This window comes from Anastrepha ludens, chromosome 2 (assembly GCF_028408465.1).
Source record: "Anastrepha ludens isolate Willacy chromosome 2, idAnaLude1.1, whole genome shotgun sequence".
Taxonomy (NCBI): Eukaryota; Metazoa; Arthropoda; class Insecta; order Diptera; family Tephritidae; genus Anastrepha; species Anastrepha ludens.
This window is the reverse complement of record NC_071498.1, coordinates 27,599,387-27,619,990: the sequence shown is the minus strand read 5'-3', so window position 1 is coordinate 27,619,990 and position 20,604 is coordinate 27,599,387. Positions and strand designations below refer to the sequence as shown.

At 36.3% G+C, this 20,604-nt stretch overlaps 1 protein-coding gene across 2 annotated transcripts in view; it reads right to left on the bottom strand.

Moving 5' to 3' along the window:
* Positions 1 to 7,045: 7,045 nt before the first annotated feature.
* LOC128866768 (protein unc-13 homolog 4B) overlaps positions 7,046 to 20,604 on the bottom strand; it is a 40,070-nt gene continuing 26,511 nt past the window's right edge. For both annotated transcript variants that reach the window (XM_054107744.1, XM_054107753.1), the window contains 9 exons: positions 19,737 to 20,554; positions 19,456 to 19,676; positions 15,103 to 15,383; positions 12,639 to 12,794; positions 12,221 to 12,586; positions 9,973 to 10,233; positions 9,714 to 9,883; positions 7,568 to 7,746; positions 7,046 to 7,508 (listed from right to left, as the gene is read on the bottom strand). In XM_054107744.1, coding sequence (XP_053963719.1) covers positions 7,423 to 7,508; positions 7,568 to 7,746; positions 9,714 to 9,883; positions 9,973 to 10,233; positions 12,221 to 12,586; positions 12,639 to 12,794; positions 15,103 to 15,383; positions 19,456 to 19,676; positions 19,737 to 20,554 — 2,538 coding nt within the window. In that variant the 3' untranslated portion in view covers positions 7,046 to 7,422. The remainder of the gene's footprint in view (positions 7,509 to 7,567; positions 7,747 to 9,713; positions 9,884 to 9,972; positions 10,234 to 12,220; positions 12,587 to 12,638; positions 12,795 to 15,102; positions 15,384 to 19,455; positions 19,677 to 19,736; positions 20,555 to 20,604) is intronic.

The window sequence follows — 20,604 nt, the reverse complement described above, 5'->3', positions numbered from 1 at the left end:
CGAATTGACGAGGCACAAGAACAAGATGGCAACCACCTTTATCGGCTTAGATGCGCCAGCAATTCTAGCCGGCAATTCATATTCCATCCTCCGGTCGATAGGTCCAAGCATCGTGCCACCAGACGACTGCACAAACTGCCAAACAATAGAGCGCCACTTACTTTCTCCAGCGATGAGGTTCCGCTGGCCATCAAAAAATCAAAAGCTTCCAAAGCCATTGGTCCTGATGGACTTAAAATACTGATGCTGAAGAAACAGGATCCTTTCTCCTTTCCAAGGTACACGTAACAACTCTACACGAAACATTTGAGCCGAGGTCAGCTAGAATTCCGCACAGTACCACCACTGTACTCACGCCATAAACACCCAAATAAAACGCGGACTCAACTAAGACCGCCCTGCGAGAGGACTGTCCTGATAACGTTGGATCTGAAGAAGGCTTTCGGGACAGTCCTTCCACGCTACTAAATGATATTCTACAGTTGACCTTCCCGCCGTGACTGTAAAGGTGGTCCGCGAACCATTTGATTGGTCGACATTCGTCAGACATCTATCGAGATTAAAACTCAAAACAGATGAGGATAAAGCAAGATGTTCTGTAGGGGGGTGTTCTTTCACCCTTGCTTTTCAATTTCTACATCTCGAAGCACCTCCAACCTCCAGAGGTGGTGTCACTGGTGTCTTGTGCTGACGATTGTTGGATAATGGCGTCGGGCAATGACATCGATGACTTGTGTTCTAAAGTAAATGTTTATCTTGCCAGCATTTCGCGATTTTTCACTGCGAGGAGTCTCCTGCTTTCCCCCACTAAATCTACGGCGACCCTCTTTATCACCTGGACGAAAAAGGTCAAACTATAGCTAAAGATGAAAGTCGATGACACTAAGTTCCAAAACAGCAACAAGTTCCTCAAATCGCTTGCTTCAGCACTTGGGGCAAAGACAAAGAAATGTTGTTGACGACATTTAAACCAATGGCTGGCCAAGCCAGTTCTGAATTATGCTGCACCCGTCTGGCCATCTGGCATTAGTTATACGCAGTGAACATGTCAGAATACTGCAATCAGAACAGATACGGGATGCCTTCTACTGTTTTCCCTGCAACACCCTCTCAATGAGGCTTCCATGGTCCCGGTTAATGAGCACAGCAAAATGCTCAGTAAGCAATTCTGCTAGATTGTTAGTGCAGAAATTTGCTAGGGCCTAGAACCAATTGGCCAGCCAGTTCTGAATTATGCTGCACCTGTCTGGTCATCTAGCATTAGTGATACGCAGTGAACAGGTCAGAATACTGCAATCAGAACAGATACGGGATGCCTTCTACTGTTTTCTCTGCAACACTTTCTCAATGAGGCTTCTATGGTCCCGGTTAATGAGTACAGCAAAATGCTCAGTAAGCAATTTCTGCTAGAGTGTTAGTGCAGACATTTGCTAGGGCCTATGCCCCCTGCCAGGTACATCAAGAAGCATCTATTCAACTACACTGACTAGATCCAGAATCGAATACAACTACAACTATTGGGCTCGACAATATACAGACAGGCATCAAACGACATTCACTGAGAGACTCTTACTCCTTCTGCAACAACAACAACAACAACCGAGCTGAAGACAGATTCGAAGAAATTTTTGAATTCGCAACTCACATTGCAGAATCTATTGACATGGAGCTAGTACTTCCACCGCTCCTTTCCATTTTTTTATTGGAGATTTTTCAGTTGTTCACACATTTTAACTGGCTGAAATCATGGATGAAGTAATAATTGGTGTGTATTCCATGCTGCTGCACGGATTTATCTAGGATTTGGGCAAAAGGGTCCTGTCGTGTTAAAATATGGAGATACCTCTGAGTATCGGGTATGAGCGCAGTGTACAAGGCAGAAAAGTAACCGTAAGTCACCGTCGACGGAATCCGCAAAAATATGAAGCAATCATATGGGCTAATGTGGAAGGAGGCTTGATGAACACTAGTAAAACCGGGAAAACCACGAGGAATCCAGAATAAGAGTATCATTTTAAGTCCCCAGTTATTATGGATGTGATTGGGAAATGCTGGGCGGTAGAAGTCATAGTAAACTACGATAGACCACAAGAAGTAAGAATCCCAGGAGGCAAGAAGAAAAACTCTCTACTTCATAACGACCTGGTTGCATGAGGTAAGAGGGCTGTAAGGACGAAAGCTAAGAAATTGTTGGAGAAATACTGCGATATATTCGACGGTGATTGTGGAGAATTTGAAAGAACTGCCATCGTGAAACATCGAATGACTCAGTAGATGCAAAGCCGATTTATGAAGTTTTTACACCGAGTTCCACTAGGAAAGCGCAAGGAAGAAAATCAGATAATTCAAGATATGAAGCAAAGTGGAGTAATTGAGGAATCAATAAGCCCTTGGAGCTCACCGGTTCTGTTGATTAATAAGAAAGACGGCAGCACCCGGTTCTCTGTCGATTATAGAAAGCTGAATGAAGTCACGAAAAAGAACCGAAAAGGATCCTTGATTCATTACCACGGACAGATGACACTTTATCCGGTGCGAAATGGGTTTCCCCCTTGATTTAAGAATTGCTTAGGTGGAAGTTGAGGATGGCAATCGTGAGAAGACAGACTTCAGCATAGGAGATGGACGAGCGGGTGGCCATGTGGCGGGTCTGTTTCCAACAAGTGACTTCGGCAACAAATATGTGCTACCAAACCAAGTGGCCAAAACCACGGCTTAGGTTTTTGTGCAGAATTAGGTGACTCGGTTTGGAGTACCGATTGAACTGTATTCAGGCCAAGGAAGAAACTTCAGGTCCGCAGCATTTATGATATGTGTTGCTTGGGAATTAAGAAAACACGTACAACACCTTTGCACCTGCAATCGGATGGAATTGTCGAAAGATTCAACCGCACTCTGAAGGTGCACTTGCGAAAGGTAGCAGGAAAGTGGCAACGAAATTGAGACAAACCCATCCATATGTTCCTGTTGGCCTGCCGCTAATTTTGGCACTTCTTTATGATCCGCTTCCCCGACACTGCAAGCGTCCTGGGAAGGTCCATACAAAGTGACTAAAAGATTGAATGATGTGGTGCTTCGTATACAGCAATGCAAAAGTTAAGTGCTCGTGGGATGAATGTCTTATAACGCTAGCCTCCGGACACCTGACAACCGTCGTTTGTAAACAGTCTTTCTGGAATCCGTCCTGATGCACCAAGATATGTTGCTTCCTTAGAAAAACTGAACCTTGACCTCCCTCTCTGAATAGGAGAGTCCGACTGTCTCTCCTTTTTAGCCACGAATCGGCTTCGAGGAAGTAGAGATGGAACACGGCCCGGACGGATGAAGAAGCTTTCTCACTGGGAAGCATTAGAGGAAGGAAAATGGCTGCTCGTGCACAAAAAAACCGAGCAACAACTAGCACCGTTAGGCATCTTAAATGCCTCGAGTTGGACCTTCACATTGGCAAACCAGTATCGGATGTCCAATGCAGAAGACTAGTGAGAGATCTCTTGGGAGTGGACCACATCTAGGAGCCCTGTATTGTTAATTGTGGTGTAAAAGACGTAAACACAACTGATGGTAAATTAATTTATACTAACTGTCCTCGCCCAAAACCAACGATGTTTTTAAGGAATAAAATAACGTTTCTTCCGTTCATACAATTAATGAAGGCAGATCTGGAACAGTATGGGCAAAAATCCTCACTCCCAAAACGGAGGGGAAGTATTAGATCTGACTCTAGGTAGTCATAACATAGATTCTAACATCATATATTGGCAGGTATCGGCCGAAGAATCAATGTCGGATCATATTGTATTCGTCCTTGGTCTTCCACCCGATCTTCGACAAACTTATAAAAACTTCTGGAAGATCGTTTCATTATTGAGGAAGGCGGGAATACTAATGTTGAATAAGCAAAAGCTTGAGACCGAAACTTAACAGTGCTCACGGAAAAGATGAAAGTTAAGATGAAAAGTTAGGAGGCTGCAATAATTTCCGTGCTAAAAATTTGTAGAAATTTCAAGATAACTATTTTAGATCGGGCACTGTAGGAGACAGATAACTTATACTTTTAACCTGACCTGGTACACAGATAGCGAAAGCTTGCGGATGGTACGATCGGTGCAAGTGTTATTAAAAGATGAATACCCATGGCATAAAAAGGGCAGAGAATGCCTTCGTAGAGGCACAACTTCGAAGCGCATATGCATTCTGTCAGACAGTCAGGCAGCCTTAGGTGCACTGTAGTTTCACATAATAACATCCAAACTCGTTGAGGAATGCTTCACTCTCCTCAATACCCTGGGAGCAAAACAAATCGATTAGTTGGATTGGGTACCAGGCCATGAAGGTTATGATGGCAACGAACAGCAGGACTGCCTAACGAAATCGGGAACCATCTAAAATTTCCATGGACCAAAATCCATTCGTGGGCTCACCAAAGCCCACATAAAGGCATTTTTCAAAGACTGGGAAGACAGGGAATTCAGGATACACTGGATGAAGAGTCTAAGAGAGGGGTAGGCTAAGGGTAGGTTATCCTTACCTTCAGGAGAGCATCAAATAAGATAGAGGGGGTTTACGAACTCTCAACGGATACTACGCGGAACTACAATGTCTTCGTTATTATTTAAAAAAAAAATAGAATCAATAGAAACAAATGTCTGCCGTTTTTCGAAATGGATGATGAAACTCCAGAACAACATTACATACAGCTAGGTGGTGTGACTCTAAATCCATGGCACCAAAAGCTTGAGGAGGTACTCAAATTCATCAGAAGCTTCCGGTCGCAGGGCAATAATAATTATAATGGCTCAATAATAATAATAATAATAATAATAATAATGTGGAAGAACTAATATTATTACAAAAATCAAAACGGTTGTACGAATGGGCGTTACTAGCATTAAAAAAATATTTTGAATTGGATTGTTGGAAACATGTTGACGAACAACTCTATTGATACTGCCACGAATCAAGATGGCTCGGCCAACCATCCAGTTGAGTTATTGAATATTCCAGGCCTCTTCCGGTACAAATTAGTGATTAAAGTTCGCATGCTCACCACTTTTTAGAGTAACATGGATCCTCAACGCCTTTGTAATAGTGCTCCCCTTACTGCCAAAAAGTTGAGCAATAACGACGTTCGATTTAAAGAGATTGCAGTTTTCTGCACGACTTGCTTTTGCCATGGCAATACGCAGGTTTTTCACAAATTAATATCTGTGAATATATGTGACAAATTCAAGCGAGTGAATTCCTTTTCTTTCTCAAATATATCTATATTGTTCATCATGACACAATAGGAGTACTCATACCAATTTCGGTGTTTTTGGCGTTTTGTTAGTTGGCACTTCGACGACCTTTTGACTTATTTCTGTTAATTTGGCAATGGTCTTTCGCATAAGATGAATCATTTGTGAATTAAGTTTGTTTCAGCCACTGGAAGAAAATATCCTTGAAATATAAATTTTTTTACTATTACAATAAGCTACTTATTTTCTTCACTTTTAGATATTTTGAACTTAAACTTCGAGCTTGACCATCAAATATCAATTGTCTAACAACTGATTGTTATTTTACCAACTAGCGATGAAATTGTCAAACTTGTCAACGCGTCGCTGCGTTGATTGGCGCCTTCTTTGAATTTACAAAAACCAAATTTAGGTAAAACTGCCAAGTAACGCAGCAACGAACTCGGTGTGAAGACACCTAATTTTAACTTTAAAGGTTTTTTTACTTCTTCTTCTTGGCCGCCATTGCCTCCATTAGACACAAACTGTGCTTTTGGGTTTTTATTTTGAAATTAAGTTGCCGTATTCTTTAACAAAAGTAAATTATAAAATAAAATTATTATTGCAAAAATGTACTAAGCAATTGCATAAGAACCGACTTGAAGTTTCCAGAAAGTGGACAACCGCGCGCATGGTTTCTGCAGGTACATTATAAACATAATTATATACACTTTAACTGTTTGCTATTATTTGAGCTGAAATAAAATGTTAGTAAATCAAGTAAGATGTGCAAGTATGTGTAAACAGAATTCCGGAACTGTAAATTAATTTTTATTTCCTAGTAAAAAAAATGTTGAACGTAAATAATTTTCATATGTGATTAAATTGAGTACACTAAAAATAAATGAAAAACGTGATTTCCCCAGTTGAAATTAATTTATCGTTTTGAAAATCTGTTAAAGTTAAACGCTATGTAACGATTAAGCGTTTGAGCCACTATATATAGACTGTTGATTTAGAGAATTTGTCATAAAATAATTGTGAAAATGAAATATTCATTACCTGCTATTGTTTGGTTATGTGGTGACATGGTCGCTTTGGAAACTTAACATGCTGATGGAAGATATGTGTCTATCTAAATTTCCAAACCTTTCAACAAATTGTAAGGTAAAACATTTTAGATACTTAACCGGACCCAGCGCCTTTTGATCAGCATATTTGCTTATGGCAAGTAATAAATGCATGTATGTTCTGTGGTGGTGGTGGAGCTGTTGTCTGAGTGACACAGCCCAGACGTCAATGCTATTTTGATACTCCACTGCTTTTTATTAGTCGAACCATCTTAATTTAAGGGGTTATATACAGTTAGAATTAAAAAAAAAAATCGATTTTTTTTATTTATTTTTTCTTAATGTACATACATATATTTAAGAATACACACAGACAATTTAATATCGTTTTGGTGAATATTTCCGAAGTTACACGCAAATTTGAAAAATCATTTTTATCCTATGTAAAGGTCTTTTCAAACTTTAAACGCGTTTTTCTCAAAATGGTGGTTTCAAAGTCGGTGAAAACAGCTAATCCGATTAGTCTCAAACTTTAACAAAAGCTTTTTAAATATATTTTTTAGTATTTGTTCGAAGATGGGAACCGCTATTTTGACGAAAAAATTTTCGATTAATTACTAGATTTAACATTACTTTATCGAAATCTGTTTGGTTTTTTTTATTTCAGAGGATCCAGTTCAGAGATATAGTGGTCACCGCAAAACGTCTTTTTTGAGAGCGGCCCCCGGAGATCAGCTGTAGCTACTTTTCAAATAAAAATGTTTACTAGGCCTTAAAATACAGTTAAAAGATAACAAAATATGTGTACAAATTTTTAAATCAATAAATTTAAAAGTTTTCTCAGAAAAAAATCTGGAAAATTCGCTTTTTTTCGGCCTTCTAACTATATATAACCCCTTAACTATCAATCTGCCTATGTGACGTCATTGCGAATTATTTATGATGAACACTTTTTTTAATGTAAATACGTGTATTTTTTCTTACAAGTATATCAATAAAATATTTCAATTCAACCTTCAATAGTATGGAAAAACGCATAAAAAACCATTTGTTCGCTTCATCGAAAACCGAGTCAATTAAATTTAAGAAAAAATAATCCAACTTTTCATATCCTAAAAACTGTAAGCGCTGGAAATTTACATTTTATTTTTTAATTTTTTTATAAAATCTCGCGCTTGCTTATCGCCCTGTCGATATTCCAATGCACGAATAGTTTCTGATTCTGAAAAAAATTAAAGTAGATGTATAACAATATGAGATCTAAGACTGTACTATACAAACCCATGTACTGCGGTCGAGATAACTCCATGTGTATTTGTTCATTCTCATTTGCCATTAGATCGGCAAAGGTAATATAGCATTCGGCAATATATTGGCTAGACATACCAAAAAGGTCTCTGTCTTTTATGCTGAATAAAATCAGACTATTGTGATGAGAAAGTTGTTCTTCCGTTAAATTGCTGAAAAAAAATTAAAGTATTTTGTACTTTCTATATTTATGCTATGGTATTTACAAGGAGAAACTCGCTTTTCACGTATTCTCTTACAAAAATATAGAAAACAAGTAGACAAGTAGACCAACAAGAATGTTTTGTACACTTGATTGTCACGGCAAAGTGTTGGAAAAGAAGAAAACAAAAAATTAATTCGCTTTGTTTTATTCTGTGCTGACAGTTACATGGACACGGCGAAAGAAAAAAAAAAACTATCAGCTGATTTACCAACACCACCTTTAATAGATTCGCCTTGTGCTGGCTATCATTCCGAAACCGAAATCATAAATCGCACGTTTTAGTTTTAGGTGTAAGGACATTCATGTAAATTCAATGAGGTTCGAAGTTAAATTCGAACAGCTGATTAACAGACAACAGAAATTTCTATTTAATTTTGAATTGAAGATTTTAATAAATTAAACACTTAAAAGGTTTGGAAACATTAACTTGGAAAATAATTGATAAACCTTAGGTGTAATGACATTCATGTAAATTCAATGAGGTTCGAAGTTAAATTCGAACAGCTGATTAACAGACAACAGAAATTTCTATTTAATTTTGAATTGAAGATTTTAATAAAATAAACAATTAAAAGGTTTGGAAACATTAACTTGGAAAATAATTGATAAACTCGTTTAGGTGATTTGCAAACTTTTCAAATTCCTCACTTTTAGGTATAATGGGATGCTCCTACAAGTTTTTTGCTTGTTTTTCTTTTCTTACATATGATAAATAAAGCAAATGCAATTTTGTTAATTTGTGATGTGAAAATATTATGGATAACCTTTTGGTGTTTCTTTTTTTATGATAATTTAGGATTTATTCTGGTATGCGTCAGGGCTGTAAAATTAAATTATATGGTTGCGTGTTCTGAAACTGTTGTACTCTGATCAAGCGAGTGTGTGACATTTTCTACCCTCTATATAAAATTTGGGTGAGCGTTGTTCAGCTGAATTGTGTACACAAATTTGTCAAGAAGAAGCCCTTCGGCAGGCAATGCAAACCTCCGAGTTTATTTCTGCCATGAAAAAGCTCTTCATAAAAAAAATATCTGCCGTTCGGAGTCGGATTGAAACTGTAGGCCCCTCCATTTGTGGAACAACATCAAGACTCACGCCACCAATAGGAGGAGGAGCTCGGCCCAACACCCAAAAAGGAAGGATGTACGCGCCAATTATATATAAATATGTACATATGTACATACATACATATATGCATACATATTTTATTATACTCATTATATGAGCTTAAAACATACGCTGCCAAAGCTCATAGTTTAGAATTTAAATTTTAAGTTAAATAATATTATGAATTAATAAATAAATATGTAATTTGTGGAAGTGTGGAGTTTTTCTTGTTCTTTTCTCATATTATATGTCCAACATTTTCGCAGGACATACAGTATACGCTACGAACTTCAATATAGCACAAATCTTGCTTAATTGACGGCTGTCAGAGCGTTCATAAATGCGCATTAACTCTGCTGTCTGCCTGTGCCTATTAAATTTTAGAAGAAGTGAGATTATAGCAATCCTGCATTCATTCTCTACAGACGATATTCACATTAAATGAGTATGTCAAAGCTATTAAAATCTATCTTACTTTACGTACTGCCGGCCATGAAAGGAATGTTATAACCTGAAAAGAATATTTGACTGGTATGATTTTCACATTACAAAAAAACATACAATCATGAGAATGACTAGTAAAAAAACCAAATACGGTGTTTAAATTCTTGATATTGATTAATATAACATTCAAGAAAAAACATACAATCATGAGAATGGCTAGTAAAAAAACCAAATACGGTGTTTAAATTCTTGATATTGATTAATATAACATTCAAGAAACACCTATTAGTCTAATAACAGTTATATATATACGGAGCCGTAATCAAAATAATTCGAATAAATTGTTATTAATCGAGTACTCACATTGTAAATATTTCGTCATATAAAGGAAATCGAGTTTTATGGTGAACGGAAGTTTTATATGATGGTACATTAGGAAATCGACTCGTCGGATAAAAATGAATTTTGACGAATGAGTCGCAGGATCCATTTGGATCCATAGGCACCAAATTTCTTCCATTTAATATATAAATCTGAAGCAGATATTGAAATAATATATTATTTGGTTAGGAATTAAAAAGAGTAAAATAAAGTTATAAATCCAATGTAAACTAATACTTACAACTAGATCTGTTTCGGTAAAGTTAGCTTTTATTGTGAGTTGACCGAATTCAGAGCACGAAATACTTTTTTGGTGTCCTAGCAGTTCAATATAATACTGATGAATTAAATCGGCCGTTTCAAATGCGTGTAAATCCAATACTTTTTCAACTTCTTGCAATACCTCGATGTCTGAAGTTACAATATTTCCAATTTTAAAACATGATGTCATCACACTTAATGTTTGTTTTAAGTTTCGGAAAAACGAAGGTGGACGCCGTTTCTAAAAAAATGTTTAAAACAAAGTTTATGCAATACAATAACAAGAGGAATCAATAAATATTTTATTTAAGATATAGTCGATATAATAAGAATGCCACATGACGGTTTTACTCGTTTCACATCCAAGGGCTGTCACATCACTATACAAGTACGAGTATATAGGCAATGTTTTATGCTGTTACTAAAATAGTTCACACTCAAGCCCAAATGGATAGGTATAATTTACTTCTTCAATGCAAAAATAAATAAAGCTATTTATTTTATTCATGAGTTTATACTTGTGTTACAATAATAACCTACAAACATACACCTAAGTTATGAAAATTATGTAAATCCTGTTTTTACTACATATATATTTTACTGTATTTGTATACATAATTTTTTCACATGCAATTCTTAACGCTAATTGGTGAACACGAAATGACAAAAAAGACGGTGATGCATATCTTTTGAGTACGGCGAAATTGCACGAGCAGTGTGAGAGCATTGATATTTATTTTTGCGACGGCAAAATAAAAAAGTATAGTGTGGATAATGTTTCGGTTCTAAATCGATGGGCGGAAACAGTTAAATTTACCTTTTTCATTATAAGTGGAACTTCAAAAATATTATTTGTCATTTGTAAGCATATTTGTAAAAACAGTGTAATCGAGCCCTTTTTCAATGATGTAAAAGAAAAACCAAATGCTTTATTATCCAACAAAATTACTATAGCTGTTCTTTGACATCTCCTCCCCAACCAAATGCCGATTCATCATATCCGATATTTCAAAATTTGGACTCATTCGATTAAAAAAATATAGAATTAGCTTTGGAAAAGCATCAATATGTAAAAATTATTACGGTTTATGTAAAATATATGTAATTTTTCGATTATTTGATTTATCTTTGAATAGTTGCGGAATTTGTCTCTCTCATGAGAAATCAACTGTAATTGCTCATCATTCCTTCGCCTCAGAAATCTAGGTAACGTCACTTTATTACCTTCATTTATTGGTTGAATATTTCCCTGCGCGCTCCGAGTGAATTTTAAAAGACATATTTACTCCTGATTTACTAAAATTGAAGGGTTATAAAACTGCATACACAGCACTTTTGTAAAGATTCCGATTACAAAATTTTAAATTTTGATGACAATTTTTTGAAATTTGTTAATTTTTTGTGAATTTTGTACAAAGTTCGGAACTTTGATTCATAAGGTTTTTGTTATACACACAATAAATAATACAAATAAAAAATTTACGAAAAAATTAAGAAAAAAATGTAAATTTCACGTTATATTGCAGTGTTTGAACAAATTTTGTACAAATGTTATTAATAATTTTATAATTCAATTTGCCATTTGGGAGGTTTTAGTAGCAACGGAACAACATACAATTTTGGGCGATATGTGATGAGGAGAAGGACGCTTGTGTTTTAGGTATATTAAGATGTGACTTCATTTTGAAATCAGTGTGGAAGGCGTCAAATAAAGTTTATCACTTATGTTAATTATAATTATTTTTTAATTTAGTTGCATTTAGGTGAGCATTTTTTTTGGATAAATGTACATTTAGAGTTGCAATAAGAGCTAAATGCGTTAAATGCACGCGTTTTCGTAAAACTTATTGTATCTCCGCGTGATTAAAACAACTAAGGAGAAGGTGCTAAGATGATTCCACCTCATCCAAGCGGATAATGTCTTCAAAGAATTTGAGAGATGAGGCTTTATTAACTTTGTAAATCTTTTGAGCTCCTCCAATCAGCCCATGATTAGAAGCAGCTCGCGAGCTTGCAAGTTTATGTGCTTGCTCGCAGCTCGCACAGGTAGACAAAGCGATCATAATCCTCTCATTTCGAGAACAAATCATCTTTCGGGTTCTCTGTCTAGCAGTAAGGCAAATTACTTCAAAAGTTTATTGAAGATAAAATTTAGCAATGGCGTATTGACTTACTTAAGAATGTATATGTGTTTCTATTATATTGTATATTAAAATAAGTGTACTCACATCTAAGTTGAATTGTATAAGGTCGTACATTACAACAGATAGCTCATTCCAAATCGCATCTAAAATTCGTGCGAAGTTAAGCTCATTTAATGTGTCATATAATGTTTTTAACGATGATTCCATGTACATCATAAGCTTTTCCATGGAATTGGAATCTTTATGTGAAACCTCAGCGCCTTCAGCTAAAAATCGTTTAATCGATGGTGCCATTCTCCTGGCTACAATATCAATGAGCTCTAAAATTTGATTCTTTTGTGTATCCAAAGCATTGTCGATTAAACACTTAATTGTACTAGCACAACGATCAGCGTCGAGATTCGTTCGGAAGTCAGATATTTTTTTTATAAGATCATCCGTACCCAACTCCTGCAAAGAAGTATTTTCAGCATCATATTTAGAAAGTGAAAAAAAGTCAGACCTTAATGAATGTAGGTAAGCTTTGTCTAATATAATCGATGTTATTAATTGCGAAACACCATTCAGGAGAAACAATGAATAAATCGGTGTCTATAGTTTGAGATTCAACATGACGCGACATCCTTTTGGAATAAAATACACAGCAACGGCAAACGTCCTGCAAATAAAGTAATGTTAGATGAAATTAGTATGTATACAGCAGCATGTGCTACAGGAATGCCTGCAAATTCTATTAGGAAATAAAGCAGGAATTAAATGGTTTTAATACCGAGGTTGGTTCCTTGCTAAACTTGACAGGGTAGTCTTGCGTAAGTGCTAGCCTGCCATCCCAGAGGTTATGGGATCGAATCCCACGTCAAGCGCGGTCCTCGAACTTTTCCAAATTTACATACTTTCCCTGTTTCTAAAAAACAAAACAAAATCTCATTCCTCAAACCCGAAAACTTATCCTTTCCATCCTTAGAATAGTCTGCGCATTATTTGCATTGTGGCTGCTAAAATAAGCAAAAAGAAAAATACATAGTTACACATTGCATCAGTGGCGCCAGCAAGAGGAAGCGGCCAATCGCGGTAATGGCGCAGGCACACCAAAGTTTAGCGAAGTCCTCAACCATCTGTGCAATCCTTCTGACAAAAAAAATTGAAACACAGATGGCGCTCCTAACAGTAAGAAGGCGTTGTTCCTAAGCAACGACAGGTGGGCATTCCCACTATTTAGGACTGGTAGCGGCAGGATAATCACCTACCCTGTCAGAAATCAAATAGATTCACGTAACCAACGCAAGACAAATAGAACCGTGTACGATGAAAGAGTCTTGTAGAGGACCTATGCTCCCAGGAGGAGTGAAGAAGGAAAAAAGGCTTGACTATAAATCTGACAACTGAATTCTGGCTGTGCGCGTATGCAAGAGCTAGTGGCGCGTACGTATCAGCTACAAATATATGCCCCAAAATTTAAATCTAAGTCTACTCTACCCTATTCACAATGCGGTATAAGCATTCTCAATATCGTCTACAAGGTTTAATCGAAGATATTGTGTGAAAGAATGAAGCCCATCATCAACAAACTGGTTGGTCCTTATCAGTGTGGCTTCAGACCTCGCAAATCTACTATTGGCTAGATTTTTAAAGTTCGCCAAATTTGGTAGAAGACTTCGGGCAAGCATCACTCACCTCTTGTTATCGATTTTAGACTCGTGCAACTTCTTCAATTTGATGTTGGAAAGCATACAACGAACGCTAATTTGAGCCGTCACGATAAAATATGCAGCAAAGGCACGATGTCAGATGATACTGACAAGTTGAAAAGGAATTTGCTTACCTTAGATCCAGCATCACAACCAACAATAATGTTAGTCTTAAAAACGCACAAAGAATATCTCCTGCCAATAGGTGCTACTTCCGGATCGGTAGGCATTTAAAAAGACGTACAAAAATCACGCTCCCAAAAGCCCTTGATATGCCAGTCCTTTTATATGGCACAAAGCACGAATAATGTCTAACAAAGATGGGAACGATTTGCGAGTATCAGTTGGTTAACGGATGTTTCGTTATATAAACTGAATTTCGCCCCTTTGGGAGTACAATTTCCTTCGCCTCGTCGTCTCCTCGGCGCTCTCTGCCTGCATCCACCGAATTGAACGACAATACTTGGCAATATCTATGGCAAAGAGACGAATAAATATAACACTAAGTGTGCTGTATATGCATCGCGGTAAAAGTACTTGTGCGTCTTGATGTTGTGTCACAAATGGAGGGACCTACAGTTCTAAGCCGACTCCGAACAGCAGATATTTTTTATGAGGAGCTTTTTCATGGCAGAAATATACTCGGAGGTTTGCCATTACCTGCCCAGGGGGCGACCGTTATTAGAAACAACTTTTTCTATCGTTTTGGTGTATGATACACGGAGATTCGAGCCTATGCACTTCCGAATGGTAATAACGTACCAATCTATTCGGATATGCCGGCCGTTCTAACGCATATCAAAAAGATAGTATCAGTAGAATAGCTGATTCTACTTCGTTGGAAATTTAATCTGTTCTCTCTGAATGGTCAAACTTTGTTGTTGTTTAAAGCAGCATACCCAGGAGACATAACTGCTCAGTGAGCTATGGCCTGCCGATCGCTGTTACAGATAATTCAAACGACAAAAAAAATGCACACCACTGACAAATTAGATAATTCGAGCTTGGCAGTCTAGAGGTTTTACAACAAAATACAAATGGATATTGGGCAATTGACGTACCTCATTTGACGTGACGGTAGATGAGTTACCGTGTTAAATGGTCCTGAGAAGGATAGATACTTCATATTAACATAAAAAGTAACCTGTGTAAAAGGAATATATGTACCAATGAAGTAGGGTTCCATCTGTGCTTGCGACAGTTCCAAGATTGATAAAGTTTATTTTAAAAGAATAATAAAACGCTTAACTTAATGTAAAATGTTTGAATTATACTTACATCGATAATTTTTGCCACAAAGGTGTATGATCCTTCCACATCCGGCCAATCTAGTTGCTGCCAGAATATCTTTATTTGATAAAATATTGCGAGAGTATCCACTGCAGAGGAGCTATATTTCACGGCGTCATCAACAGCTTGTAACTGATCCAGCTCAATAGCTTTGTCAATACGACTCAACGCCTTAACAATTGAAATATCGAGCCAATGCGTAACACCAGTCATAAACCAACAAAAAAATTTCTCTAATGCGAGCTCGTCATTCGCACATAGTGATTTACCTAAAAGACAAAATAACTTCGAAAATTAATACTCATAATTATAGATGAAAGGGAAGGCAGTCTATTTAAAAAAAACCAAGGAGTACAATACGTCAACTATTTTTAAATAAATTTAAATAATTGGGCTACGTAGTCGGTTAAAAAAATGTTATTACGTGATAAGGACAGGTTAACCAATTGTAGCGGAATTCATTTTCATCTCGAATGAGCAAAGAATTATCAGCATATATATAAAACAGAGCTTTCTCTACACAAATACACAATCGTATTCAACGAATGTAATACATATTCTGATATTTTAAAATTTTCTTGAAAGATGAAAAAACATAAAACGTTAGTGGTATGTTTAGGCCTGCCTAAAAAGTTTTGTAAACCGATTCAACAGAATTTAAATGTTGTTTTAAGTAAACTTTATTAATCCAGTTGCGGGCCCTTTTCAATGATGATCTTTCTCCATTTTACAGGTAGACACTACTCCAACTATAAAGAACTAAAGTGAATGAGTTTTCAAGTGAATTTTAGTCTATTATATTACACATAGTTCCGTTAAAGGAACTTCGGAAAAAGCGGAACTAAAGACAACCCGAAGGTGTAAGACCAGGACTGTACGTTTCTTGCTCTCTGTTTTCGCCAAGTCTTCAAAACTGTTAAATGATCTGAAATTTCCTCGATCCTTTGAATATTCGTAAAAGGTTTTTTTTATAATTTTATAGGAGAAAATACATTTAAAAATTTTTTTTTCGAAGGAAATTTAGTTTTTGTTTTTAACGTTTGGAAAAATTTTGTTTTCGTCGTATAACCTCGCCTTCGCATATATTTATATATATATATATTATTAGTGCGTACACCCTTTTTGGGCCGAGCTCCTTCTTCTATTTGTGGCGTGTGTCTTGATGTTGTTTCACAAATGGAAGAACCTACTGTTTGAAGCCGACTCCGAACGGCAAATGGTTTTGAGTTTTTATGAGGAGTCTTTTCGTAGCAGAAATGCACTCGGATTGCCATTGCCTGCCGAGGGGCGACCGCTATTAGAAAAACTTGTTCTTTATTTCGGTGTTTCACCGAGATTTGGATCTACGTTCTCTCCGAATCCCTAATGGTAGTCACGCACCAACCCATTTGGCTATGGCGGCCGCATAGACATAATATATATTATTTAGTCCTGCCATTAGTTGTGTCACAAGTTAAGTCCGTTATAGATATAAAATTATAATACTGTTTTTAATGAAGTTAGTTTTATTTAATCATTTAAATATTAAAAAAAAAAATTAATTTTTATTCGAAATGGTCACCATTTGCTTTTACACAAGCCTTCAAACGATTAAGCCATTCAGCTATTGCAGCACGCACAGTTTCCATGGATATTGACGTCGATTGCCAAAGATTGTTTGAGACTCTCCAAATTTCTGTGAGGTCTTCGACAGGCTATGTTCTCCAATTCTGAATACAAACAATAGTCCAATAGATTCAGATCTGGGCTTCCAGATGGCCAATCTCCTGCGGCTATGAACCCAGGAATATTGTTTCTTAGCCACTGCTGGGTAGCTTTTGCCTTATTGGCTGGAAGATCCAACGCTCTCCATTGATGAGAGTACTGCTTCACCACGCCTTCTAAGACATCCTCCTGGCACACTTTTGCCACGGTCTTAACCCCATTTTGGCAAAAATGAAGGGATGTAAGGCCTTTACAAGACTTTACCGACCAAATCACTACGGATGCTGGATGATGGCCACGCTGACCCTTGGAACAACATTTTTTGCGCCTTTAAAAATTTTAGCATAGATTCCATGTCCGTTGACTGAAGAAGTTTTTTCAGCCATTCGTAAATCTCACTTGCACTTTTACCAATTTTTTTGTATTACAATCACTGCAATGCGATTTTCCTTAGCTCCCCACTCCATTGTCAACAAGCGAAATTTGCCGCGAAACGGAGTATAATTTATGAGTAGATAATACATACGAACAAATGCAAAAATAACGGAACTTTTTGTCACAGAATTTATGGCAAGATCAAGTATATACAATGAGAAATTGGACTAGTCGAATAGGCTATGTAGCTCATTTATGTTTTTATTATAATTTTAAGTTCTCAAGTTCAAGTTCTCTTAAAAACACATCCATACATACAAATTACTATACATACACACATACAATTAGCCAACTTTTAGCAGGCGTTCATGCAAATCGCTAGTTCTCTCCTCATCTCATTCTGCAATAACACCACGAGTGTGTACACCTTTGGAATAGCATTACATATTAGAAGATGTAAATAAAAGTTAGGTGTATGATTATACGAAAGCCGTACTACAATGTATTCAGTAATAGGGCTTATTGCACTGGTTTACAAATAACTAATCAAGCCATCCAATTCTCATGATCGTCTAAAATCCACATAGAACAACCCTTTAAATACCACTCAATGCACAGGTTTCACAGGTTTTTCAAGAACTTCACCAAGATTGTTGCTAGTCTTGCTCGTCTTTAAAGCCCTATGCCTACATACATACAAAATACGGATAAATTATTATTAGATCTCTTCTTCTCACCAATCGCTGGTATAAATGAACATATATTGGCAACGCTGGAATAGAGATGCCTTAATTTACATGCGTTTGTAAGATAGTTAACTCACTACAGTTTAATGAGGTATAACCACACTCGCTAGCGGCGAATCTTGCTCGATAACATTGTTGTCGCTTTTGAATTCAAGTTTTATGTCGAGTTAGTCGAGAAAAGAGATAGCGAGCAGAGAACTGGCGAAAAGAAGAGGTATATTATCCGCTTTTGAATTATTAAGGGATGCTTTTAATTCGTCCTTAAAATCTGATACCTGCATTCTTGCTGTTCTTGAACATTTTTTTAAGATGTTAATAATATGAAGGTAGTTTTATACCCTATAATCAGAAGGTATCCAGAATGTTTAAATGAAACAAAGCTGAGCTAAGTTTTAGGCAAATTTATTTTATCTCCTTTAAAATATGAACGTTTACCTCAGTCCTCCATGCACCCCTGGTAGACTGACGAAGGGATGGACTTCAGCTCCTTTGACGCATTCTTTGTGATCCCCTCTATCGACTGAAATCGCCTTCCACGAAGTGGTAACTTCAACTTGGGAAAGAAAAAGAAGTCGCACGGGGCCATATCAGGTGAATACGGTGCTTGCACGATGATATTTACTGGTGTTTGGTCCACGTACAGCATCTCTCAAACGCTTCAAAACGAATAAATAATATTCTTTATTGACTGTCTGGCCCGATGGAAGGTACTCATGGCGCACTACGCCTTCCGTTCCTTTAAATTAAACATTCCCGGTACTTTCTGATCATAGGGTATTTGAAGTTTATTACTCTAAGTAATTTGTTGCAGGGAAAATCAACTAATAATATCATACAAAAAAACACAATATCTTTGTTGGCCACTTGTAAATTTTACTTAAGTCTGGTCAATGCAAAAACGGGTATTTCTATTATCATGTGAATAACTTTTTATGTACCATATATTGGAAGAGGTTTCTAGCTTTTATCTTAAATTTTTTTTAGATATGTAAGGAGGCATGAGAAATAAGTAAAAACAAAATCGATTTCTCATATATTTTTTATAATATACAATACAATAAATCGAAAATAATCGTAACTTTTTTTTTTTAATTTGCCAAATGTGTTGAAAACGTTTACAATTAATGAAAAATTAATCAACACCGAAAATAACAAATTTAATTACCTTTAATTTGGTATAACATTTGTTTTGATCGATTAATGGATTCCCCAGATATTAGAAATTTGTATAATCCTCCTTTTTTTCTTCTTTAAAACCCGTTATTTGACCAAATAACATAACAGAAACGAAATAACAGAATAAAATATGTGGATTTTCGGATTCAGCAACCAATTTTGCATTGGAATTGGATGGTTTGGTTATTTTTGATTTTTTTTTTTTTTTGGGTTGTAAACTGCCAAAACTATTCAGGCGTCACAGCGCCAGTAAAAATAAATATGCAGGCTCAAAACTTGAACTTGAAAAGTTGAAACTGTGGAAAATGTAAAATTTAACTTATATACATATTTATTTTACCTAAGGTAACAAACCGCTTTAGTACTAAATAAAGTTCAAAGAGTGTTGTTCCCATGTTTAAGGCTGTCGTATTCAAGGCACGTGGATACTCAAATGTCTCTTCAGATATTTCCAGTCTTTTTATATGCGAACACACGTCTTCTACGTTGCTTTTACAAATATCAAAGATATTTGCATCATAATACTTGAATATAACAGCTGAATAGTTTATTCTTAATTTGCTGAAAGAAGTCAAAGGTAAAATTCAATTAAATAAATAATTTTTTAAGAGTATTACTTACTGATAAAAGTGTTTATCAAAATATTCCATCGCTCTTTGTAAATCAGACCGCACCATTTGTATAAGTTTTATTAAAAATTGCAAGTTTTCTTCGTCCGTTGACTCATCACCCGCAGTTGGTTTACTACCTTCTATTAGGTACTCTAACCATTCCTTAGTACCAGTATTTATTACTTCTATCAGCACTTCATCAACGTTATTCGTATTTTGAACTGTTGTTGAGATAAAGCCATAAACATTTTGGGGAAATATTTCACATACAGGGTCTCCAAGTGTTTTGATTTTCGAAATAATATCTAAGACTTCGCATAATGTGCTAACTATATGTTTATCACTGACATTTCTCGCCCGTATTTTGCGCACGATTGAGAAGCATGATGGTAAAATTCTCTTCGCTCCTTCCCAAAATTCTTTTATATTTTCTGAATCAGTTTGGAAAACCTTCAGAATCGGAATAATAATATCGAGAAGGTTATTGAAAAGCGTAAAGCTGAGCTTATGATTCTCATGGATTTTCGAATACACCGTCCATTGGCTAAGAGCACAATCGAAGTTAGTAAGGCCACTTTGAACTGCATGCTGCGATCGAATTAGCTCTGCATTTGAATTAAATTTGCCATTCCACCAGTATTCGGCTACTTGAGAGGCATCCAACTCGTGCACCAATAGTAGATTTAAGAGATGTCTGTGCTCTTGAATAGCAACACGTTTGTTTTTTTCGGCACTTAAGGTCATACTAACTAAAACCGATCCACGACTTTTGGTTCTAGAGCCCTTTTCTAAATTGTACCACACAGTTAGGCCTGACGTTGGAATTGACTAAAATGAAGGGTAAACTTTTAAGTATGTATTCGAATCAAATAATTATA